Genomic DNA, 27,001 nt, shown 5'->3' with positions numbered 1-27,001 from the left:
GCACACTGACATCACCTGCAGAAAGCATTCCTGACAGAATTCCTGACACATTCCTGACAGAAGCCTACACATGGCCAAGTCAACATGAGGTCACCAAAGCCACTGTAACTCTGCCCTGAATACCATGAGAACTGTGATAAGGCACAATATTTTAAAGTAATCTTAAGATAGATGTTCAATTTCTGGTTTCATATTGGTATTACAAGATCCAGCTGGATTGACTAGGAAATACAGTTATCCAGTAGCATAACATATTTGGATCTCTCTGAAAACAGAAGAAAACAGCGACCTTGTTGAGAAAGGCTATTCCCCATGGATAGTCTGAGGTGTTAATTGTGCCTGCAGAAGAAACCAGTGGTCATTATTCCTTTAAAAAAGGCCAACAGGAAGAATTTTCTGTAAGTTAATACATGCTAGGTCCTGTTTAGTATCCCACAAATAGTCCACAGTGATAAATAATAATGGCTTATTTTTCTTCCCACAACGCAGCCTACAAATAAAATATTGGTGAATTGGTACAAAAACCATGAAATGTCTAAATTTCATTGTTATAAGTATATTAATCAAAATTTTTTCTTAATAATTTCAAGAAACTCTTGAAAAACTCCCTTAAAATTCAGTTTATTGTGTACTTAAAAAATTAAGTACAACTGAAGAACAGATTAGAGTCCAAATTCTCAGAAAATTCATTCTGATACGCAATTTTGAACACATGTGGTATTTTTAGGCACACAAGAAAGAAGCTGAATTTCTATTTTCAGAAGGTGTGCCTGAAGGATCATTCCAGTTGCACTGCCACACACTGCATTCCCACATTTGGATGTAGCACCTGCAAAGAAGGCATTTTCTCTTTTGCAGCTGCTGGCACTGTACTTACATTGGTGACCACGGCCAGAATGGCTATGCCCTGCAGGATGGGCTGCCAGGCTCCAATGTCCTGTGCCTTCTGTGGCACCATGCGCCTGAACTGCGTTGTCAGCTTCCACGCATCCAGCCGGATTTCCAGCATGTTGTTAATGAGAGCCAGAAGAGGAGCCAGGGGGAACGACGCCACAAACAGGGTGACAAAGCCAAACTGAATAACTGTGAAAGGGAGAGGTTACATGCATTGGTGAGGCTTTCATTTCCTGGAGATAAGCAAGTGCAGGCATGTATAGTTTTTGTACTCCAAATTCAGGTGGAAGAAACAAGAAAGTGTAGCTCGATTCCTCATGACTCTTTTTTGGATGAGAAAATAGTAGCACAACAGTACTGGAGAAACCTGCTAGGTGAAGGTGACAGGAAAATATTACAAATCACAACACTGTATGAGGAACTATTCTGGGTATTAGAATATCCATTTCTTTCTGACATCTTTATCATGAAGACCTGGAAATCTCATGACTATCTGTCCCCATACTGAACTGGAAGGCCCAAATCAACAATCATCATACTGGTGTCTGGGTACTGCCTTAAGCACACTGGCAATGCTGTCACAGAATGGATGATGTCAACAAACCAGCCATGGCCTGCCAGCTCCCAGATTACCATCAATGAGTCCTGGTGACTGCAGAGCTCCAGCAGAGCAGTGTGACACAGGGCTCTGCTGTGCAGCACCAGAACGTGACAGGGGTCTGCCCTCTGAATGCATTTCTCACAGGATTAGGCAAGGAAGCAGCAGTACTCCTCCTTGTACAATCACATGCTGATTCCTAGTTATAAAATGGATTAAGGCTTAGCTGCTTAATAAAAGCTTGTAAAACCATCTGTAATGGCTCAATCAAAACTTGTCTCAGAAAACATTAACGTCTCCTCTGCCCACCATATTCCACATTGCTTGTGTGAAGATTTTCTTTAGAACATGTTTGTATCCAGCAGTGGTAGTGAATCCAGACTAAACTGTTCCTTACCCATTTCAAGATACTCATAAAATAGTCCAAGTTTTCCAATGGGTTGGAGGTGGTAGTCATGCTCCCAACGGGGAACAACTTTTTCTGATCTAGCAGCTGCAGAATATCTTCCAATTAGATTCTTGACCAAACTATCAGACAGGAAGAAAAGGAACACTAACATTGGTAAAAGAACCTAAGAAGTCCAGTAAATGCAAAAAAAATTTGGCATTTCTGCTTTTACATTTCTGCTATAGATTTAAACAACAGATTTATTATTTATTTATGAATTATTCAAAACTTTCTTCCTAAGAAAGGCAACTTTTGTTGCCTTACCCTTCAAGTGGATTTTTACAAGCCATAAATGAGAGTGTAAATATACCAGAATCACAGTGATTTATATCTACTAAATGAGTTTAAATAGTAACTTATACATGACTTTTAAAATCTTGATGTATAACAACAAATCATTCCAATAAATATTAAGCAAGTCTTCAGTTTAATATTGTCATAGCTTTTACTACCTCAGTTTTGAATATTTAACCTTAAACACATCGAGTTTGATGTGCAGAGGAAGGAAGAATTTCTGATTAGAATTAAAATCAGTTAAAACAACAGAGACAGGAGCCCAGACTACCAGACCAAAAAAGACTCTGAAGACAAGTCTTATTCTTTCAGAACACAATATGCAGTTACCAAACTTAGTGACCAAATGCCTGAAGGCATCAAGCAAAACAGTATTTTTCAACTATGAAAGAGCAGATTACTTAATAGTTTGAACTTACGGAACGAGCACTTCCTGAATGTTGTTCCAGATAGCTTTCCCTCCCACTATGATGGCAAGCTGGGTTGTGAGCTCCAGGAGACATCCACCTGGATCACACTGAAGGTTGGGAGAGACAGGAAAATTTTTTTGAGGTTGGGTAACTTTTCAAGCATGCATGAAACATTTAAAATTATGCATCCCTGATTAATTATAACAACATGACTGAAAGCATTCGAAGGAGACTATCTAGGCAAACTTTTGCAGTAAGGTATTCAAAAGCAAAATCCAGGCCACATATGGTAGGTTGACAGAATACCAGTGGAAGAGTGAAATACCAGGTGAAGTCATGCAGTTCTGTGCTATCACCAGGTCAGGGTCACCCAGTAAAACAGGAATGCTTCCACTGATATCCTCTGTTTTCTGTGTGCCCAGTCACAGATTGTAGGACCATGGTAAAATACAGTTTTCTGGGTATGTGCAATACATTTCTAAGCCCAACTGGTCTTGTGCCATACTCTTTCATGCTAGGGGTTAGTAAGGAGGTAATTACCTTGTGAGGCAGTCACTTTTAAACCCTAAGGTTAAATATGTACAACTATGTTTTACTTTATACACTCCAAACTGCAGCACAATACCTGGACTAATTATCCATTCTACATTCTTACCTCTTCATTGCGATACTTTCCCAGCCAATAAACTGGGCTTCCAGGGTGACCCACAAATTTACCCTTAAAGAAGGCTATGTAGAAGCATGAAGAATAGTAGTTGACAAACTGAAACAAGAACATCTTTGTAGTCAGACTGTTTTCATAATCAGTCTGTGTCCTTGGAAGTTCTGCAATGAAAAAAAGTAAATAAATTTAAAAACCCCAACCCAATCTTCAAGTAACCTACAAACTGTTCCAGAGCCTCAGCTGCAAAGTATCTGTAAGCCTCATATTCCTTTATATGACTGAGAGCATTACCATTTAGATTGTACCTAATCCCCATGTATACTGTAACCATTATATAATTCTAAAACTGTATGGGTTGTAAAAAGAAGAGAACTTGTTCCCTGACAATAAAGAAAGAGAAGAAGCAAAAATTCTAATAACTCAGAGGAAGAAAAAGCACCCAAATCCAACGGACTCGACAAAGATGCAAATGTAACACTTTGAACTGATGAAACAGTATTAAGTGAAAACACCAAACTACTTCATGCATCTAAAGTAAAATAGCTACTTTGATGTTGATGGCTGGGATATAGAGAATAATATTTTTGTTACTGTTTATCTGTTTAAGAACATCAGAGTGGTATGCAGCTTTGGAATGGTGATCTTAGTTCAATAATTTACAAGAAAATAGCTATTTTCCCCATAAACAAAAGCTAATATAATTGAACGTGTTATGCCTTACTGATCTGTTTTCATAAAGCTTGGTTGTTGTAGTAATTTTCTTTGTTTTGCATGTTTCACAAGCACAAAACTGTAAACAATCGATCTTTCATGCTGCCTATGTAAGGACTTTTCAGGCAAAGAGCTGAATGTCATATTTCTCTGATATTGAGAAAATCTATATTGGAAAATTTCTAGGTGGTATCGTGTGATTTTGTGGGAAAATTCTGAAAGATGTGGTACAGGTGTTCATCTACTGTAATACCTACTACACACATAAATGCAATTTTTTCTAGCTATTTTACCCCATGTTTCCACCTGAGGTAGAGCAGCAGCATACCAAAGTCAGTGATCAGGATTGCCACTTTTTCGTAGACGATGTTGAGAATCATAATGACAACAAAGCTGATGAGGGAGGCGGTCACTGACGTGGCTGTCTGCGGAGTCAGGTACTTGCGGAGGGCCTCCGTTCCATTGACGTGCTGTGACAACTTTGAGGAGAACGCCAGGAAAACTGAGAGCCTGTAGACAATGATTCCAACAACTGAAGCAATAATCAAAAGGATCTGCCAAGGGAATGCAAGAAAATATGTTCATATTCAACCACTGGCGTTAGGAAAAAGTGAGTTCAAAACGCTTTTTATGATAGGCAAAAGGAAAGCAATTTTGTGCCTGTCATTCCATTGCAAGAGGATGATCAAATAAGATACAAAGCAATAAATAGAGAACCCATGAAAGAAGCATTTTTTCATGTAACATAGTAAATCTGCAGGAAAGAAAAGAGATGGTTTGTTTTATGACTAAGAACAAGGGTTTTTACTGATGTAAGCCAATATAACAAGAAGTGTAATCAAATCTTGCACCTAGAGGCATGTGATGGGAGAAAACTCTTCATATTGGACAACTGGCAGGATGGCAAATGTACTAGTGAGTCTACATTGATTATGAAGTGGGCTGCACCTTCTCTTCCACGTGATACTATTACAGACTAAAGACCCCCTCAAAGGAAAAGAAAAAATTTAAGCCAAGTCATGTAGTCTGCAGGAACTGCAGTAATGATCCAGGCACCCCATCTTGCTTGCCATCCCCTCTTTCTGTGTCTCTTCCTGCTTTTATTTTTTGCTAGTTCTCTAGCTATTGTTCAGTTTAAGGCCCACAGGCTACGTATCTTTTTTTCACTATCTCAGCAAATTGCCATGAACTACCTTCCCTGACCCAGCACACAGTAACTGTGCAGTAACACAAGCGACAAACCCAGAACAAATCTCTTCCCTGCAACACGGAGTCAGCCCTATTTAAATCCAACTGCAAATGGGTATTTCTTCCTTTGTGTTTCAAATGTGTCAATGCTGAGGCTCTCCTGGGCTGCCAGACACCACTCTATCTCCTCTCTGCATCTTTTCACTGAGAATGAGGTCTTTTCCAGCTGCTATTTGTGCTACAGATGAGGAGCATGCTAAAACACAGAGCTTTTCAAGGCGATCTCTCTAGGCCTGCTCATTGTGTTATATATTGTGTCATGGTTGACTGGACTGCTTTCAAGGTTTAGTTTTAATTAAAGTAGCAGCTCTGGAAGATTAAAGAGCTCCCAGCTTTGCTCTGTTAAGTGAAACACAAAACCTGAAAGAGGTCATGGACTGTGAGACACAATATGGAAGAACACAGCTGGAACAAATCAGACAGAAACTAGCAAGGAGTGCATATAAACCAAAGTCTTCCCCTTACTGCCCCCCTAAAAGCAAAGGCATTTATCTTAAAATAATGAAGGAAAAATCAATGGACCACCTTCACAAGCATAACTCACAAGCTACAGCTGCAGGATATTTTGATACTGTATGCTAATGACTACTGGGTGACTACAGCTACCTTCTCCATGTGGGTCCATACCTTATGGGCTTGATTTATGCATGAGATGGAAATCCAGCTGAACCTGCTCCATTCTCATTTTTTGTTCAGTTCAGGAGGACAGTTACTAGAAAAGTGAATTTATGAGGGGAAAGGATAAGAGAAGAACTTTACCCAGAAGAAGATGGCACTTGTACAAAAAGTCATCCGCACACACTTCCCACATGCAGTGTATGGCACATGTTCTTCTTGCTGTAAAAGATTAGGAAACAGATCAAGGAAGCACACAATCCTCTTTCATTTTTTTGTGTGCTCCAATTGAACTCTATTATACTGAGGGAAGAAAAAAAGGAAAAAAGTACCTTTTTTTGTTTCCTGGAAACTCAACATTTATTCACAATTTCAGAAGTCTTGCCTGATTACAGGTGTCTTTTTTGCTGCCCCTTCTAAGACAAAAATGACTTCCATAGAGTTGGAGGGTTCTCAGATCTTATTTACTTCAGCCATTACAGAGTACATACTCCTTTTGAATGGACCCATCCTTCTTGGCTGATCATGGCATCCAAAGTCATTATCTTTCAAACTTCAATGGCTAAATTTAGCAGGCACTAAAAATTTTGGTCCTTGATCTCTGTATTTCTCAGTGTATTCCATACGAACAATGGGATGGCTTCCCCAAGGAAAATGACTACCTCAATGTGGTACTGTGAAAATTCACTGAGTCTTTAATGAATCTCTGAGGATCAAAATAAAATATTTTAGCATATTCTTCACTCTTTGAACTGTCTGGAAGGAACTTTCTAGCTATGACTTTATATATTCAAGGTGGCATAGGTTTATAAGCTTTTTGATAGCACAAGATATAAAAAGAAGATCTGTATAGGATAGTTTCAACTATGGCAGTTAATTTCAAACTTTTCAAGTGCCCTCTAATAAACATTACTATAAGATGGATGGAATGTGAAAGCAGTGCAAATGATTAGACAAAAGACAGAGTAATCTATTGACAGAGAATAATAAAAAGTGAAACTGAACTTGAGTAAGCTGCCAAAGCTAAAGCTACTGAAATGTATAATAAATAGAAATCTAAACTAAGATCCTCATAAATATGAATCCTCTATCATTGAAATGAGGCTTATCCTTGTCTCTGCAAATTTGTTGTTATTAATCATAATTTCATCCATATGCACTTAGCAACAATAGCTATTTATACATGTTTCAAACAGAAACATCTTCAGTTAAAAAATATTCCTGGCATAATGTACAATAATGCATTGTTTCCCTTTATTCACCTTTTTTTTCCTGATGCATTCCTAGGTAAAGATAGCAAATTCTCTGTGATGTTGGCCTCTGGCAGCAACAATTAACAATTTCTTGGGGGATTTAATAAAGTAGACTTAGTCTTCTAAGCTGGGGATGATGCCTACTTCTGTTTATTTAAGACAGAGGAACCTCAGCAGTTCAATGTCCTCAAACAGGCAACTACTTTAAAGTGCTTTCAGTTAGATTTCAATTCCCTCTCCCTGCATCTGTACTTTATCAAGTCACTGTTTTCAGAGCAGCTTATCAATTTGAGGCACTGCTGATTTATAAAGCTCCAGTCCTGAGTCACCATTTTCACAGTGTCTGCTCACAGCATGACTACACCAGTTATCAAAATATTCCTTACCTGTGTGATTTCATTCATCACTACGTGAGTGCAGCGAGCTTCATATTCAGGGCGAACTTGCTCCTCTTGCTCTAAGTACTCAACTGTGTCCCATTCATACTCCAGCTCAGCCTGCCGTCGCTTCCAAAACTCCAAAAAAAAGGTAACTATCCAAAGGATAGACAAAATGAGCAATACCATGTGAGTACTGGATACTGTTTTCCCCCTCTGGGCTATAACACATGGCTCAGTATTCCATACAGCTTTTCACAGACACGGAATAAAACCTTTATTGGCTAATGCAATGGGTGAAAACAACTGGATCTACTCCTATATGCAATTATGATTTTGGATGTATATGTACTTTAATATGAGAAACCTGAGGTAAATGATGGTGTAACCACATGCTAAAGAATGTATATACTTTATCTATGTATTTTCTTTCTGCCTGAGGCCAAAATATGAGTACTTTGGATTTTATATTACAGACTGCTTTGAAAAAGTTCAACATGGGATACTTAAGAAACTAATTTGTTTGGATACGTGAAGACAAAATGCTGGAAAATGCAGACTTCTAGAAAAATTAAACTCAGTATGCGAAAAGTTGTCACAGGGCAGAGCTCATGCTCATTCACACTGCAATTTTTGTGTAGACAAGTTATCAATTTGCAGGCTACAAAACCAATGTTTGTTCAGGTAAAATTACTTAAATACAGCTGTCTTTCCTGCTCTGCAAGCACAAAAGTCTGTAGAGACTGCAGCTCTTTCATATGGCATGGAGCTTAGAAACTCCCTGGGCTGGGCCAGCTGTTTTCCTGGACTGTGCTCCTGCAGCTGGAAGTGCTGAGGGATCAGGTACACAGATGCCTAGTGATAACAGTTAAACATGAATCCAGCCAAACTCATGACCTTGTCCCAGGACATTACACAGGCAGATCTGGCAGCAGAGGCAATGACAAACCCAGATGGGAAGGCTGGGAGGAGCTCAGGATGCTGGGTGTCAGAACCATGCTCCCTGGCACACACCTGGATGCTTCATTCTTGAAGAGGGTGCAGTCTCAGATTAAATGAGTGGTGTGGCTCTGCAGCACTGTTTCCAGGAGGAGTAGTACCCAATCACTCCACTTTCATTACTCTCATTGTCTGTAAGTAATTAATCCTACAATTTGGGGTTTTTTTTACTAGTTTGGCCCCTCATTCTGAATGATGAAACCTCAGCGGCATGCAGTTACAAGTCCAAACATTAAAGGTTATGTCTAAAATCAGGTGTGGCTGAAAAATCCCAAACTGAAACTTTTAAAAGCCAGGAAACTCCATGGGCTGGGCTGTGAGATGACCTTGGCATCTGCAAATGCAAAACTCCAGAAAACCCCGCTCCCCTGATTCCTCAGGGGCCGCTTTCACAAGGACTTCCCCACCCCTTCATGCTTGGAAGCAGCAAGGACACTGCAAGCAGAGGACCAGAGGATCTCATCTGCTTTCTCTTGCAGAGCAAGGACATTAGTCTTCCATAAAACTTTAATTGCTGCCCAGCCCAAATCACAGGAATCTACAGGCTACACTGATTTGTTCCAGCTGCAAATTCAGCTGCTGCTGGAGAGCCCAGAAGTGCAGGGACTCTTCTGTGATGGCAGCCTTATACGTTAACTGGGACAGAAGGGCACATAACACAGGGACAACTCTCACAGCCCCCTATTAGCTGTGTTGTGTCTTTCAGAGCAGGAAAGGAGCTCCTCCTGGATTTGCCATTTTCCTTTTCTTTTTGAAGCAAGACTGTTTCAACAGTGGAAACACATGACATTTCAGAATCAGGAGATCAAAGCAGTCATTTCATGTCATTTTGAATGGTGTCCCCTATTGTGTGTTCCCCAACACTGCCCTTCAGGCTGGCCCAGGTATTCTGCCTCTGAAGCTGTGTCACCAAGGTCTGACAAGAAGTGCCTCCATTAGAGAACATTTCTGGGCTTAACTGACCTTGCTTAGGGAGGGGATCCAGGAATGGCAGCAAGTGAAGTGGAAGCTGCCTCTTGCTCATGACCTCTGCCAATCTAGTCTTACCAGCAAAGGGAGAATTGGCAGAGCATCAATGTATAAAAAGGGCTAACTCCTGAGGCCAAATTCCCTGGTGTTTTATAGTGCTTTAAGATTTTTGAAGGGAATACACACAAGAAAATATGCTCTATTAGAAGTGTATTGATGCTAATGATGCAATAATATATCTAAGAGTCTAGTATTAATTTTAATTGTTTTGGACAAGGAGGTCTAAAAAAGTAATAGAGCAAGATGAAAATTACAGCTGGAATTACACCAGGACCGTGGGTCATTTGGATGCAGTACAATTTTGGCTGAATTTCTGTAATATAATTCACCTCTTTATATAGTGGACTTACAACAAGAATACTAATAGACCTTGCAGCCATCTCTATAACCATGAAGCTTAACTTTGTAATTATTGCTTCTGGAACCATTCTTCAAAACAGGAAGCACAATTTTAATTAAAAACCAAATTGCCAATAAATTAACTCTTGACGTGATGGGAGAAGATTACATTAGTATCAAACTTCTAATAACTTTTAATTTAGTGAATTCCCTGCTGGTATTTTGACTTCAGCACATGTTTAGGAAAAAACTTCCTTTTGAAGTTATACATTTCATCTTACACTTCTTTAAAGGAAGAGTTATTTTGAAGCACTTTAGGTCATCATAGGGAAATAAAAATACAATATGTTTTACGAAGAAAGCAAATTTTGCATTCTTGTCAGCCTATATATGAATTCAAAGTATTATATGAGATACATTCTCCATAGCAACTGATATGCAGACCTAACATGGAACTTAATTTCTACAATTACTGGATAAGACACTGCAATAAAAGCCAATTAATAAAGCTGCTAATATGAACAAAATAATTTTTTTCTAGGGAAATAAACCTTGCCTAATCCCTTGAATATAGCACCAAGTGTTTTCACCTGAGGGAAACATCCTGATTTCATATATATTTTCTCTGCTAAAAGATAAATCTAGTGCTTATTACCTACTACACTTTTTACAATCAGCTTCTTAACTATAGACAGAAGGAAAAAATTCCTAGGAAATATAACAAATGACTATTTTTCAATTGCATTGTGCAGTTACACAGCTGTTAATAGCACAAGCATCTCCATAAGTCTTTGGGAAAAAACCCAGCTCCTCTGACAGATATACTTAAGCATGTGGCTGGCTCCTGCTGGACGAACATGTAGCAGTATTAACCACCTCTCTCAGACTTTTCTTCAAGTCATCAAAACAGAAAAGATACTGATGGCTCATTTTTAAGACTACAATTTTTTGTTTGTTTGTTATGAGTTCCTGTGAATGTGCTTGTTTTCTATGGAACTACCGTCTAGTGAATTCCTAAGTGCTAGCAAATGAAGTCAGTGCAAATTTATCCTTGGCTGATGCTGGAGGCTTGGCCAAAATTAGATAACAAACCACAGTTGTTGAAACTGACTTACCCCATATTCCCATAAATACTGCAAACACCAGTGTTCCATAGCTATCAAATATACAGAGTTTCTGGAAAAGTGGAAAAGAAAAAAAAAAAGTCTTAAAATATAACTGACCATTTTTTATTCTTCTACACCAACCCAGAACAGAACCCAGAAGCTGCTTACTGAAAATGTTGATTTTCAGTTTTTGTGTAGTTTCATAAACAACCCTTGTGGATAGTGTTTCCTCAATTTCTGTCCATGCACACCACTCTCCAGTAAATAAAGGAAATTAAATGCAAAGTTCAGAATTAAAAATAAAAGCCATATATGCATTATGAGTGGTAGTAAAATGGAGTGCTATCAAACTTCCTTCCATCTGGTGCTTACTAAGAGGAAAAACAGTGCTTCTGGTCTGGGAACTCATCATAGAATTATGGATTTTTAGTACAGCCACTAAGGCCATGGGCACATCTGGTTCTCATAAGCAGGATAACAAATAAGTTAGTTAGTAAAACTACACTGATGAAATACCTTTGTGGTCACTATCTCCCTTTTTTTTCCATTATAGCCTTTTCCCTGCAATCTTATTTCTTTTAGTATGTAAGTGTGCTGATGCAACACATTAAAGTTGGGCAAAATATTTTTGATGAATAGCTGAAAAATTGCAGTTTTGGGACTGAATCTACAGAGAGGAATGATGAAAGGCTAACATTAGCTTAGTGAGACAAGGTAATGGGGAAAGAAAGTGAGGTTCCTTTTGACAGGAATAAAGAGCAGACAACAGGACATGGCTGTGTGACAGCTTCTGTCATAGCCAACACCAGCCTCCCCTTGTACCCATCTTCTCCTTGGCAACACGGATCAAATTCAAGGCATAGATCCAGATAACTTCTTCATGCAGGGAGGAGGCAGAAATTAGAAATGTCAAAACAAGCTTTAAATGTTTCCTTAGAAAAATTGATTCAGAGTTACTGGATCAAAGTTTTAACTGAATCTTTCCTTCCCTCAAAAAGAAGTACCCCCAAATGAAAACAATTTTCAATTGAAATAACATTTTATTCTCCTACCAAGTATCGGCAGCAATGTGAAAAAAAAAAGACTAAATTTTTCATCTTAGATCAAGTTGGAGCAATTAATGTTGTTGTTACTTTTCGAAGTTGAGTCAGTGTATCAAAAGGAGCAACTATTTGCACATCTTTAGCAGTTCTGCAGGATGCTGATGGAGGACCAACATTGTTTTATATGTAGTACTAGGGAAAGTGCAACTAAAGACCAAAAGTGTGTCTAGAAGCTGTAAATGGAGTTACCTTGGATGATTCACAAGTGATGGTGAGGTTCCAGTAGGTACATGCTCTATCACACTGAGGGCACATTATGATATTACCTCCTATGTTGGGGTCACATACTTCTTGGCTAAAAACAAAACTAGTCAGTCACTCACCGACACTAAATAATTCTTTAGTCCTTTTTCACACATGAAGACAGTGCAATAATCTCAGGGAATTAGGGAATAATTTACCAGTGATCTCCACTGAAGAATTCCACCCCTTGCCCTGGCAACATATCCCCATTTCCATTCATAGTCCTCATCTCAAAAATGGATGACACATAAAGGAAAATCATTTCCATCCCTTGTACATGGTGATAATTCTCAAAACTGCCCACACTAAAAATAAAACTCTTAAATAAAGCTCTTAAAAGATCTAACTCTCTTCAGTAGGAAACCCACAGTTGCATGCTCAGGCTTGCTATTGTAGCAAGTCTAAAGGGAGAAGGAAGAGCAGCACTGTCTAGCAGAACAAGGAATAGCTGCAGAGCCACAAGGACTTCCTAGTCCCTGTGGTCTCCTAAACAGGATCAGACTGGAAATTGTGCAGAGGGGAGCTGCTGCAAGGATTCATGGGTTTACAGATCCATCCCCTAAGATATGGCAAAAGAGCTGCCATCTCACACACACTAACCCAGCATGGTGGAGACCGAAAGGTAATGTAATTACTTCCTACCTTACATCAGGGGGGTGAACACCAGGGAGGGAGCTGCTGCTTAAATGAATTATAATTCTGGAAAAAAGCTAAATGGGTATAAATTGGGCACAGGAGTGGAGCTGTGGAAAAGCCCTTCAGCATGGAATGTGAACACCCTTCCAGGAGGGATATACAACAGTATGGTCTGTAGGTCCTTTGACACAATGCCATCATTTTCTTTCCCCTGGGTCATTTGGCCGTGATTGAATTTTGTTGTGTTCTGATGAGAGGATCTGTGTCATGGCTATGCCTTGGCATAGATCCAAGGTATCCTAAGCAGCTGAAGGCCCCTGTGCTGTTGCTCTTCCTATATTTTCCCAAATTAAAGGAAAGAAACTTCTAACATCTTTGGGTACTTAGTGTAAGGATTACCACAGTGAAAATTATGTATTATGTCAATTCGTATTGACTTCTGATTGTCACTCTTTTCTTTGTGTTTCTACACCAGCAATGGTGAACCTCATGCAAAATAGAAATAAAATTATGAAATAGCAAACTCCCAGATGTCTATCACTGTAATGGTCCATGGATATACATTATTTATCTAATATTTTATGCCTTTGCCTTCAAATCCACCACGGCAGTTGTTCTCGGGCCCTTTAATTTTTCTTCCTTTATTAAGCAATGTCTTGCAAGCCCTGTACTGTCCCTCTGTGTACAGGACTGACCAAAATTGTATGTGATATTAAACCAGGTACCTCCATGTGCAGTTGTCCTTTGTCAGGTATCCATAGAAAAAACAGCCAACTCCTACAACTGCAGCCACAGTCAGCATATTTGTGTAAAAGCCCAGCCAAGCAAAGTAGATGCCAATTTTCTCTCCATAGTATTTCCTGTGGAGGAGAAAGGTGTTGTTTTTTTTTTTTTTTTTCCTGAAATGCAAGTAAATTTGCATTTCTGTTTCAAATGGCTCTTCATTTCACACATTTTATGCCAACCCATATTGTCATAGTCCTCTGGTTTCAAGTTTGGGATTGCAGTAGTATTGCATGCTTTTGTAAAAGGATAGAAATGGGGGGGGAAGGAAAAAGAGAAAAGATCATGGCTTGCAAAGAAAAATTTTAAGTGGTTGCCTTTTCATAAATCAGCTCATCATAAAACCAATCTCAAATTATGCTCCTGTGCATGAGCTGATCTGGGTGTATGTATCTTCCCTCAGAACTGACCTGTGTCTCTGACTTCCCCAAAACCAGGCCTATGATGTAGATTTCTCTTTCTCCCTGCATTAGTCCAGTGCCAGTTACACCAACCTGATGAAATCCAGGGGTTGCAGTTTGAAAATGTTTTTAGGATGAGCCCATTCTCTGTAGAGGAGATATCGTTCACTTGGGCAGCTGGGGTCAGTCGACAGGTGCCTAAAACTTGACTGCAAAACAGAACGAGCATGAGAAGACAGCACTAAAATCTAACCAGAGCTGCTCATCTCTCATCTCTACAGATGACTTCTATGCCACAAAGCTACAGTCTGGAGTAGCTTTTAGACAGTCTTTCTGCAAGCTAGGAAAAGGAGCAGCAGCTCTGAGAGCACACCAGGATTCAGGATAGAAGATTGCCAGAAAGGCACTGAATGCTAAAGTAAATGCTGTACATATGTGAGCTGAAAATAACAGGGACTCATCATGAACTTAATCTAAGCACATGTCAGCATCTTGGCACTTAGGAATAGAAAATAAAAAAGGATCCATTCTAATTAGAGAACAGGACTGAACTAAAATGGATTTTAAGTAGCTTTAACATCCTACACGTGCTTTGCTTCAATACTGTACTAGAATACAGGCTGGAAAGAGTGAGAGAAAAATCCAGGGCCTCTAGTCTCTGTTTTAAATTTAAAAGAGAGTCCACATGGAGATAATCTTTGTATTTCTTAGTAGGCTATTAAAAAAGCTATTCCAATAAAACCTGTTTTGTTTGAGATATTTTCCATTCTATATCTGTGATGCAACAACATGAGTAATGTTTGTAGAAATTTATCTGCTACTTTTCATTTTCAGCATTGCTGTTATGTATAATTTCAACTGTATAAGACAGTAATTTATTACTCATCATACTGAGTCCAAATTTCCCCTGCTATGATAGAAATATCCTGCAAGGAAGGTTTTAAACCTTTAAAAGGAAACCTTAAAAATGGCTAGTCACAAATTATATGAATTCTATTCTGTAAATCTTTGATTACTTACAAGAAACATGGTTTGTCTTGATTCTGCCTTAAAAATTTCTGTGAAAACCTTGGAGGCCTCCTAAATATTTTAAGCCAAGTCCATGCGGCTGAAGCAGTTATCATTCCTGACCTCCCATGTTCTCAATGTCTCCTCGACAGAACACACCTTGGACACAGAATGGTGGCTCTGAGGGGGACAAGTTGGGATGTTGCAGTTATGCAATAGATAGAATACAGAAAATCAGCCCTCAGTCTTTGCTCACTTTGCATTCACAGACTCACGTGGAGTTTTTTCTTTGTCAAATATTCTGAAATCTGATTTTTTTCTCCTTGATTTTTTTTGGTGCTATTGCTAGCCTCAGTATGCAAAACAATTTTCAGTATAACTTTCTTATTCAAATTATATAATTTGAAAAGCTTCAGAAGGTAGCTGCAAAAACTGGATTTTTTATTATTGCGAGGTGAAATTGAAAGCAGTGAAGCTTTTCTCTGCAAGATTCTGACAACACCTTGGACTGGCTAGGCAGTGTCCTCTATGGAAACCTGAGTCTCATGCATGTGTGCTGCAATGTTTGGGAACCAAGGGACTACTTCTCACTGTGCAAGACTTTCACACATCCTAAAATGAGATTTGTAGTCTCCATCTTTATTAACAATGTTGATAGGAATTTTAATATTGGAAAATTGCATACTAACGAAACATTGATTTAGGACTGATAATGCTGTGTGTCATGGGAACTATCTCTCAGTCCAGGTACTTTACTGAAATACATCTCCCAGAAAATACAAGTCTAAGAACTTTCAAGCGAAATATATTGTTTTTCATTTATAGAAACACATTTTTAACCAAAAGTGCTTTGGAAGAAAATCTCTTTAGCAAAACCACATCCTGTTCTTCTATGTAGCTATAATACCAGTCCAGGAATAAGGCAATGTATAGTGATTCTGTCCTTTGATATACCTAGAGGATATATATATCTAGATATAGTTCAGACCTCTAGATATAGTTCAGACCTCTATTTCAAAGTGTATTTTAGTTACAAGCACCAGACTTACATCATGAAGGGGAAATGCTGCTTTGTAGATTCCAGTGTCCAGTAATTTGTTAATGCCAAACTTTTTCACATTATTTTTTGTTGCATATTCCACACGGGACAGGATAAAATGAACCTGAAATTTAAAAAAAAAGTATTTTGTGTCCTTGCAACCTGAAAAAAATCATATCCAGCTATATCTGTCTCAGTATACAATCAGTATACATGTATACAAGTATACAAGTTAAGAAAGAGTAAGCAGTGTAGAGAAAATTAATTGCACAGGGTGTACAAACCATTTAAATTCAGGTGGAAGAGAAATAGGATAAATGTAACTAAAGTTTTCCTTCTGGATTGCCCAGGCTATTTAATAAATCACACAGGACTGTTGTATCCCAAACATTTTTAGGATGTTCTACTGAGATAATTACACTGATTTGATAAAAGGATTAGTTTCTTTTTCTGGGTAAATGCTAGAAATATTTTATGGACTTACAATTCGGCTTCTGGTTGCAGGATTGAAAAACGTGTCTTTGTCTTGGATGTAGAAGTTGGACAAATGTTCCTTTTGAAAAGGGGCAGTGAAAAACTCTTGCTCAGGTTTGATGATATTTTCGTCCACCCTGAAGAGTCTACTGAACCAGTTGAAAGCTGACTTTCGGGTTTTCAGGTCATTGTGTTGCAGGGGCAATTTGATGTGCATAACCTCGGCGTACGTGCAGAGCACTTCCCAAGGTGCATGCACCTTCACAAAAATAAGTTTCTCATCCAAAACCTGAGATGAAAGAATATTGAAAATAAGTATGCAAGCAAAGAACTTCTCATTTTAATAATTCCTGAGCTATCTAGATGCTATCTAGATGCTATCTAGGTGCAAAGTTGCATTCATTGTCCATCCCAATATATCATTGGCTTTTGTAAAAGCACTGACATGAGGAAACACCCATGCAAATGAAGGTATATAAAGGTATAGAAAAATGTTAAATCTTCCCTTAATGCTTAATGTTTACATCTCTGCCAAGTACTTTACACAGCAAAAGTGTAACACTTTGCCCATACAGGGTCATTAGGACTCTTTTTACTTGTTCTTTGACAGGGCAGGCATGGCTCTGGAGCTGCCAGCAACTCCCCAGCAGCTCAGTTACAACCCAATATGATGGGAGCAGGCTAGGCACCCATGGGTGCTCCTGGGCAGCAAGAATTCCAAGCTTCCTAGAGAGAATGGGAAGAGGGAAAGGGAAATTAGAAACTGCTGAAAAAGACAGCATGGGGCACATTTGCCCCCAGGGGAATGGCCAAACCAGCAGCAATATGCAGTGGGAACCCTGACAGCCACTCCTGCCTCCTGTCCACATGTGGCCTGTAGTCCTACTGCTGCCCTGCATTAGTGAGTGTCAGCCACATGAAATTTCCTTATGTAGCTCATTGGCTCAGGGGCACTGGTCAGCTATCTGATCCAGCCTGGGGAAATGTCCAGTTTCAAATGTTTTTCAGTCCTAATCACAGCAGAACTATTGAAGACTGCAACAAGTAAGTATTGCACCAGGTCTACAGCAGCCTTCCAGACAGCAAGCATTTACTTTTTTATGAATGTGAAGAACCAGGCTGCATTCTTGGACATGCAGCAGGAGCCCTCACAGCAGACAAATAAATACTGTGATGCCATAGATTCTGGGTAATTTGGGAGGAAGGGGCAAAGCGACCATTTCTGGACCTCTATAGACTACCAAACAACAACAAATTTAGACTGGAGTGATTGTCCTGGAGAGGGAGACACAGATGGAGCACTGCAGTCCTGCAGGGTAGGAAAAAAGAGAAGGCATTTGGAGGGGCTATAATCCTCTCTGCCAGAGACAGCAGCTCTGCAGCTGGTGTGCATTACCTCAGTGCTCTTGAACTGCCTGCAGGCGACATCGCGGCATTTCGAGAAGCAGGGTCATGCACTGCTCTTCTGGCAGGGGCATTCTGCCCCAGACACACACTAGCCTCCCACCTGTACTACACAGCCAGAGTATGGGAAGTACCTCTCTGCAGGGTACAGACAGTAATTTTTATCTTGCAAGCTCTGAGCAAACATGACCTATGTAATCTCCCAGATTCATGATGTAATCTTCCAGCTTCCCCTCTTTTATTTTGCAGAGGAAGGAGCCAACATAAGTTAAAAAAGATTTTGCATCAGATCTCAAAGACACTGCTAATGGAAGAAAGATGGGATTTTTTTTTTCTTGAGGGGAGAGAAATCTTACAGTGAATTAATATATCCAGTTTCCTTAATCCCACAGGGCAGCTCTGCTCTCAGAACAGCCATTCACACAGAGAATAGCACTCACCGACCTCGTCGCTTCTAGTTGCAAGCCATTGTTTATCAGGTTTGATTCATATACTTGTCTCTTCCTCTGTTAAAAGATATTGAACACTGTAAAATATCTGTTCCAAATTTCACAAAAAATGTATGCATAGAAAAATGGAATTGCCTCCCAAAACCTTCATTATGTTATCTCTATAACACTTGATAGCTACTGTGGTGATATGTACAGTCCTACCTACTAATTAATCTGGATCAGTTTTTTTGTCTGATGTGCAATATTGTCCTCAAGTGCAATTGTGGAGAACTTATCCTGTCATTTTCTGGTATATTTCAGAGGTGTAAGTATGACTCAGATTTTGAAAATTTGTAAATCTTCTCCAGAAATTTTGATCTCTTTTGCCTTTAGTCACTAAGTGAACTACATTAATCTTTCTTTAGAAAGTCTTCATCTCAAATGCTTTCCACCCCACATTCCTTCCAGAAACCTGTAACTTTATGCTTCTTTCACAGTAATCATATGAGTTCACACTGTGGTTCAAACTGTAGTATCCCAATATATTTTAGTCCATGGACTACATCCTCAAAGGAAGAAGCTGAGAGCTGTAGTACTTGTAGAGTCAGTGGTGCTATTCCAGGAGCATTTAGTGTCCCCAGAAGGACATAACAAGTTTTTCTCAGTAAAAATCAAATGTGTCGTTCATTTTAATTTCACCTCATAGTTACCAGCACTTGGCAGATAGTGAGTGACAAAAAACCTGAAACGTCTTTCCAATCTTGAATCTGCTTCTCCATACAGATGACCTCCTCCCAAGAAACACAGAAACATCCCCTTTCCCCTCAAATAAATAATGTACAACTCCATATGGGATTAACAAGAAATTTTGAAACTTTGTGTGAAGCAATCAAATTTAAAGCTATCTGCACCAACTGGGTAGTTTCTCAATGATTTATTTGATTATGTGAGTCAAGGGTAGCCAGCTCTCCCTGAACTGCAGACTGCATGTGAAAATACCAGCCTGGGTAATGGGGGGCACCTGTACGTAGCTGGGGCTGAGGCTCTTTAGTGAGCAGTTTGCTGGAAGAAGATGAATTTAATGTAAAGCTGAGAGCTTTATTCCTGTACCAGGGCTAGGGCTGAAGTGAGGAATGACTTGGGCATACTACTTTCTTACTTTCAGATTCCTTTCATGCCACTGGCCAATTTTTTGTTGATTAATATGTGCTTAAAGGAATTGGCATCTCCCACCATAGGAACTTAAAGAAGAAGGTCCCAGTGCTTTTTGTCATGTGGTTCTCTATAGCAATTCTAGCTGCCTTAAGATCTGTGCACAGGATCCAGACCTGCTGCTACCATGGATGACCAGAGTCAGTGAATGACCCTCTAGATAAAGTCTTGGGAACTTTGATAGGTACGAAGAAAGTGGTCCTCAGGGCTAGACTCAAGGCTCACCCACTCTAGGGGCAAAAACATGCTTCAGCAAATGGTAAAAATGGTAAAAATCTTCAGAAGTTCCACAGGAACAGGTCAGTTGTATACCCAAATAAGTTTCATCCAGTTCTTGAATATTTTAAGATGGTTTTAAGTCCCCAAACAAGAAAATGCTATTTTTCCAAAACTCTAGCAAGTCTTGAAATTAATAATTATAGAACTGAATAACAATATGAACAGCCTACCCCATTTATAGCTTGTTACTTCCCAGCTGCAGCAGCTGCATGTGAAAATGATCTCAATAGACTAATTTCATATTTTGGAAAAAGCATTTTTCTTATCTGTTTTGGGTTTTCTGCCTTTTTATTCCAGTGAATATCACCTTCTACTCGAGCTAGGCACAAGAAGAGCCAAATATCTCAACCTGTTTTTTTGGTTTTTTTTCTCATCAATACCTATTTGATTTTCTTTCTAAATAGCATAAAAATAGATGCAGAGCAATTCTCATTTGTAGAAGTCTAATACTATTTTTAAAAAACTTTTAATCAGATTCCTTTAATAATTGATTATGGTAATAAGTTCCCAAAATTAATTTTGCCCTCAAAATCTTAGATGAATGTTGACAATATTAAGGTTTCTAATAATGCATAAATTCAAATAGTGAGAAAAAAAAGCCTCTGGGAGGCTTTGCTAATTAGGGGCTTTGCTATTTTATATAAATGATTGAATTATGTGTATAATGATCTATGGAGGAGCTAGACTTTTACCCAGAGGAATCTATAGTTTTGCATTCACTGGGGAATACAGTATATAGATATAACAGTTTATTAGGCAGGAAGGTGGAGACCATCCAAAGTTTATTTTAGTATCTGGCATTTTGCTCAGCTACCTGCAAGCCTAAGTTGCAATAATAAAGTAATCATGGTAATGCTGCTGATCTAAATCTGACATAGGTTTTGATGATTGAATGGCTAGTCAATAGACTAAGACACCTAGGATGCATAATCATATACAGTCTTAAGAAAATGAAAGCAGAATGTAAGTAAATGCCAAGTATTACAGGCATGTCGAAGGATCAGCTTTCGTGAGCTCCATTTTCACCATGGTGCTTTCAATTTCTGGTGATTGTCTTGCCAAGCTGAGGAGATTAACAAAATTGTGGGTCTGGAAATTGGTAGCAGACCAGTAGCATCTTTCCCCCTGTGTGTTGTAAATGGTAGGGAAGACTTGCTTTGATGACAATGACAGAAGAACACCAACTCATATCTTTGCTAAGTTTCTTTTGTGCGAAGAGGAAAGTTCCCTATCACAATATCCATGGGGGTTCAGGGAAAAAATCCTAAATAAAAAAGAGAGCTTGAATAGCCTCCTCTGCCTTATCTGACAGGCAACAGATAAATCACAGTCAATAAGAGAAAGTACATGGGGCCCAAAGCCTCCCCTATGAAAAACAGCTGAAGGAAGTGAAGAGGATCATTGTAGCAATATTAGCTGCCTCACAGTTTCTTTGATGGTGTTTGGAAGCTTTCCTCACAGTCCCAGCTGTCAGCATCAGAAAACTAATTGACTGAGCAGCTTGGCTCTGTAAGCTTCTTCCCCTTATGTTTGAAGACAATCATAAAAATGAGAAGCAGGACATGCAATAGAGAATAAGCCCCCAAAAATGCAAACCCAAAGAACTCCAAATACATATTTTCTGATATACCCTTTGATTTTAAGCCAGCTTCATGGTTTTTTGCAACCTGATCCGTGACTGCACAGAACTGGTAATACTGCAGTCTAGCCCTGCCCTCAACAACAGCTTCCAGTCAGCCTGTTTGGAAAGACCCATTTCTGTCTTACAAATGTATGTAGTAACTGGAGAGTAACTCCTCCTTCTATCTGTCTTCATGTTCTTCTGTCATCCTTCCTTCCAAAGTAGTAAAATTTGGGTTTGTGGTTGCCTCAGGAGCAGAGGTTTTATTTCAGTGAGTTTCAGCTTCAAAACCATCCAGCTGAGATGCAGGCAGGTGTGGCCGCCTTCCTCCCAGCGCCAAAGGTCCCTTCCATACTTATCAGACTTCCTGAGTAGGTTGGCTGAGCACACCACAGGCATGCAGAGCCTGTCATTCCCTACTGCCTCACATCACTGCATAAAATGGCACAGAGATACCCTTTTACTGTAAACCTGAGTGCAGTTCTCTCATTGCAGGTATGACACATGCTAAGCAGTGGGATAAGTGTAATTCTTGTTTGAAAAGTTACACAAGCTTATTTTTGGTAATTTTTTTTCTTTTTGTGGTTTTACTGTTGTTGGTTATCTGAACTAGACAAGTAGAGAGGCAGGAACTGTTCATTGTTTGCTTATGAAAACAAAATTCTCCAGCTCTGATGAATTTGTCAGAAACACTGTACTTAAAAACCCAAACAAGATGTGTGTAATATTCTCCATGAGTGATAGTTTCATTCAATTTGGAAAAAAAAAAATCAATACATCTATTTCTCAGAAGCACAGATTCCTCCATGGCTGGAAATGAAGGTTTTGCCCACATTCAAATTTAAATTATTGACAGTCTTTCTGTTTATTTCTGTTGGGGGGAAATAGATGGACTAAAATGACATTCTGCATTGATTTATCTTGAATTTACCTTTCTGGCCCTGATCCTTTGACTTTCAACAGTGAGCTCCTTGAGGACCTCAATAGATGAAACTGGTATTTGGGAACATTCCTGAAGAGACTGGCGATATTTAAATTCTATTCTGATGGTAAGCTATCCTGACAAATAGGGTACATAAACTGTAGATTTAAAAGATATGCTTTGAGCAAGAATTTCAATTGCTTGCAAGGTACAGTTTCTGGAATCTTCTCCTGGCAGTCTCGTTTTTGCTAGTGCTTGCAAAATTAATTGTATACCAACTTTAAAAAGTTTGGAGTTTGAATTGAGTTGCATATTTGAAACTTACCTACTATCTTTTGCATCTATAAATTATGTTAGACACTTCCCTGAGGCTGTCATTTCATTAGTTTGACTTTGCCTACCCAAAACCAGATTTCAGAAACAGATGAAAATAAGAGAAGCCCTGTGGATCTCCAAGAGCTTCAGAATCCCATATATTTTTTTCCTTCCATCAAATCACACCCATGTTTTATTTCCTGCTGTCCTCTGAGCTATTTTCCCAAGAATATTGCTTACTACTATAAACTAATGCTGGACCTTTCCATTACATTTATCCAATTATTCAGAAAAAGAGCAGAAGTCATTCAAATCCAATACAATGATACTCCCAGGATCTGAGTCTTCACTTGCTGCAGAAGAACAAATGGATCTGTGCCCTGTTTCTCTGAATCTGGTCAATTGGATACCTAGGTTGTGGCCTGATTTTCAAATACTGTCTAAATGCAGTAAAAATTTGGGGACTCCTCCACATTCATAATGTATCATAAAAAAACCACCCACTGCAGCACACAAAACATTTCCCTTCAGAAATCTACAGGTGTCCACTAATAATTTGAATTCTGAAGTGACTTCCACATCATGCAATTGGGTGGGGTGCTGTGTGTGTTGGACAGATTTTTTCCCAGTGACAAATCTCTAGATTTCACAGACCTGTAACATTGCCCACAAACAGCAGAAAACTTGCTCCTGATTCCAGTGACTTGAGGATATCGTCCTACAAGAACAGACTTCACTGAATCTTCTATATTTTGGTAAGCTGGAGTATCCAAATCCTGTGCACAATAAAGCTCTGGATAATACCTCTATAAAACTGTCAGGGAAGTCAAAGAAAGAGTAGCACGGGCAAGGAACCTAATCATGCTTAAAGCACACTGAATTACACAAGATACTACCTATAAAATTGGGTGTTTTCAGTTCATCATTGATCAGACAGTGATGTATGCAGCATTTAAAACTGATTGTACATGGCAATACTCCTTATTTTAGTTCCATTTCATCACAAGGGTGGAAGCAATTTTTCTCAGAAAAACTTACAACCAAATCAACAACAATGTCAGTGAAGACAGGCTATAAAGTAGGTTTTATGCCAACATTGAGGAAATCTGAGTGTATCTTGGGCAGTACCAACCCCACATCATTCTGGGAACTGTGATAGGCCAAAATGTTAATTTACTTCCTGGAATTCTAAGGATGTAAAGCTGCACCATAAATGTAATCTTAATTTCAATCTCAGATATAAGGTATACGTGCACAATCCCCCTGTTGCTTCAGCTTCTACTTCTGCATGGAAATACTGGTTTTGGCTTCCTTCTGACACATCCCAGTCACCCTAGGCTCGTGTGTCACTCTCCTGGCTGTACTTCTGTCCATACAGGTTTTGTTGGCCACTTTGCTGTCAGGCTGCACAGTTGGCTCTTGTTCAGCTTGCTCTCCACAAAAACCACTGGGGCCTCTTCCACAGAACTGCTCCCCAGCCGCTCAGTGTTCCCCCTATCTGGTCACTTGTCTGATATGGTCTTGTCCTCACACGTATTGCGTGTAGGTAGATTGCTTCCTCTTCCTCAGCACACCACAGAGCCAACGTGGCTGCAGATCTTTGTGGAACTAAGACCTTGGAAAGTAAAGTTTTTATGCAAGCATCTACCCACAATCTCCTGGTCTAATTATTAATGGTTTCATTCTGGCTAATGTCTTAACATTAATGCTGCACTGAAAATACTACTCCACTGCTCACATTTAATTTCCATCACTACTTAGAAAAGATGCTCATTATATTTTTAATATATTTGGGCAATGGCCAAGTATTACAAACATAAATGTAAAATGCTAATTGATAAAAACAATTCTTTCCAAAGGGGCAGCTTTTTGTCTAATTACCTCTTTCAATTAATTTATATTGCTGATCCTGTGATCATGTGTAATACAACACCCACCCACGGCAGGACTCCCTCAAACCCTACTAACGACATTCCTTATGGCTGTCCTCCTAATGCCAACAACAACACTGTGTAATGAGTATCAACCAACTTAGCTACAGGCCTTTTTACTCCTACTCTTCTATTTCCTAACTGCAAATTATTATTTGTATACAAGCTGCTTTCAGTGATATCTTTGTTCCAGCCTCTCTCTACCAGAGGCTGCTGCTGGGACATGGATATTACTGAATCAGAGGAGGATGTGGGTGGGTGGGGGAGTGTAGATGCCAAGGGAACAATCTCATGGATGCTTATTTCTCAGACAGTTCAGTGACATGGCTGAGCTCATTTTTGTGACTCTGTGTGCCATAAAGAATGTAGTCTTCTGATGAAACTGATGAAATGATTAAAGAATAATACTTTATCTATTATTGTGCTTCATTGATAAGGAGCTATGGAGCTGTGGATGCTAAGGAGCATCACAAAGTCACTGGCTTGAGTCAGAAACTTTGCAAGGTCTCTAGCAAGGGTGAAGCTGCTGAAGTGCCAAGGGAAAGAATTATACAAGAAAAATTCTGGTGGCAGATGTGCAGCTATTTCCCTTGTTTACCTTAGCTATGTTATCAGAAGTCAGAAGAATGTCAGCAGCTGTGTTCATAACTGCGATCTGGTGCAACTGGACATCCACCTCCTTCGGGTTCCCCTGAATACTCTGATTTTATTGCCAAAGTCCATTAGGGGCCTAATTGAATCACTATAGGTACAGAAAACTTTCCCAGTGTGAAGATCTTGGTGTCTAAATCTAACCTGACACTGGCATTTTCCTGCTCACATCTTCTGAAGGGTGGCCTCCCATCCAGGAGGGTGCTCTCAGGTCCCGAAGCACACACTGACAGACACGATGTGCAGTGCTCTGCCCACCCACTCAGCAATCTAGCAGCTTGAGCCCTGTTCCCTCCCTGCTCATTTGATGGGCTTCAGTCTCCCAGCTCCCAAGAGTACTCTGAGGATAAGGCAAAGCAATTGCTGTTCTGGGTGAGGGCACTGTCCTTTCTGCCCACAGCTCTAACACCCAGTATATGAAAAATAACTCACCTTTTGCTTTTTACGATCACTCCTCCTATGAGTCATCTTTTTACTTTCATCTTCATACACCAAAACAAAGTCAATTCTTCGCTGCCCATCTTTGAAGAACAAGGAGTCAGGCTTATCATCAAAATCCACCTGAAAGGCAGGTGCCATAGGTTAATATGAAGATCTTTACTTGCTAGTTCCTTACTTGCTTCCATTTACACAGTATTTCACTGAACACAGAAATTCAACATAAATCAGCCTTGTGTAACAGGAAGCCCAAAATGACAAAGTCGCACAGAGTAAAATGAAGAAAAATAAATTATCCAGAGGAATTTGTCAGGTCTCTGCATGACATCAAATCAACAGAACCTTGACCTAACTTTCTTCTTTAAAAATGGTACATTGGCTTTTCATAATGAGAGAAGTACTGGGATGCAGCACCAGTACCAAATAATGCATCTGTCTAGTAATTTGTACACCATCATGGACATATCATTAGACAGTTTGTCTAGAAAATTGCTATTGCCTGATGGGAGTCTCAGAATTAGTGCATTCCCATCTGTTCCCTTACCTGAAAAAATGTAAGAATCTCTGCAATTACTAAAAAAAAAAAAAGCAAAAAAAAAAGAAAAAAAACAAAGCAGTTGTTTCATGCATGCTTACTTAAACCCACCACTGCCAAGAGAACAAAGAACATGGTCAGAGCAGAGATGAGATCTCCAAACAGACACATATTATGTGGATTTATTTCTCATTTTATCTGCAACAACTCAGCAAGCAAAACCACATTGTTGTGTGCCACACATCCATCATGTTATAACAGATGCCAAAATCAAAAGTTTTAATATATCCATAAGCCATTATCTAGTCCCTGGAGGAAAGTAGGATAGATTGTCATATCCACTAATAACATCTTAATGTGTTATTTCATGCGTGAAACGATACAGATACTTCTGTGACAGGGAAACCTGAACGCTTGAATAATGATTCTGTAGTTTCTTAGAATACTCTGGGGCAATATCACACATTACCACCCCCCTCCTTTCAGGTAATATACAGCTGTAACATTATCCAAGTCATGCTATGTAATGTGCACCAGCCTCTCAGGTACTTGGCCAAATCCGTCCATGCTGTTAACAGAGGTGGTGCCAC

General features: G+C 39.3%; 1 protein-coding gene across 1 annotated transcript in view; it reads right to left on the bottom strand.

Moving 5' to 3' along the window:
- Positions 1–27,001, bottom strand: part of ANO6 (anoctamin 6) — a 70,223-nt gene that overhangs the window by 9,095 nt on the left and 34,127 nt on the right. Inside the window, exons 3-17 of the mRNA XM_036400725.2 lie at positions 25,871–25,999; positions 18,517–18,582; positions 16,683–16,961; positions 16,209–16,322; positions 14,245–14,360; positions 13,693–13,827; positions 12,278–12,383; positions 10,995–11,055; positions 7,522–7,667; positions 6,027–6,104; positions 4,348–4,573; positions 3,300–3,469; positions 2,654–2,751; positions 1,890–2,020; positions 878–1,083 (exon numbers count right to left, since the gene is read on the bottom strand). Coding sequence (XP_036256618.1) covers positions 878–1,083; positions 1,890–2,020; positions 2,654–2,751; positions 3,300–3,469; positions 4,348–4,573; positions 6,027–6,104; positions 7,522–7,667; positions 10,995–11,055; positions 12,278–12,383; positions 13,693–13,827; positions 14,245–14,360; positions 16,209–16,322; positions 16,683–16,961; positions 18,517–18,582; positions 25,871–25,999 — 2,061 coding nt within the window. The remainder of the gene's footprint in view (positions 1–877; positions 1,084–1,889; positions 2,021–2,653; positions 2,752–3,299; positions 3,470–4,347; positions 4,574–6,026; positions 6,105–7,521; positions 7,668–10,994; positions 11,056–12,277; positions 12,384–13,692; positions 13,828–14,244; positions 14,361–16,208; positions 16,323–16,682; positions 16,962–18,516; positions 18,583–25,870; positions 26,000–27,001) is intronic.

The sequence above is a fragment of the Molothrus ater genome, chromosome 5 (assembly GCF_012460135.2).
Source record: "Molothrus ater isolate BHLD 08-10-18 breed brown headed cowbird chromosome 5, BPBGC_Mater_1.1, whole genome shotgun sequence".
In the NCBI taxonomy this organism is placed as follows: Eukaryota; Metazoa; Chordata; class Aves; order Passeriformes; family Icteridae; genus Molothrus; species Molothrus ater.
This window is presented reverse-complemented; position numbering and strand designations above follow the sequence as displayed.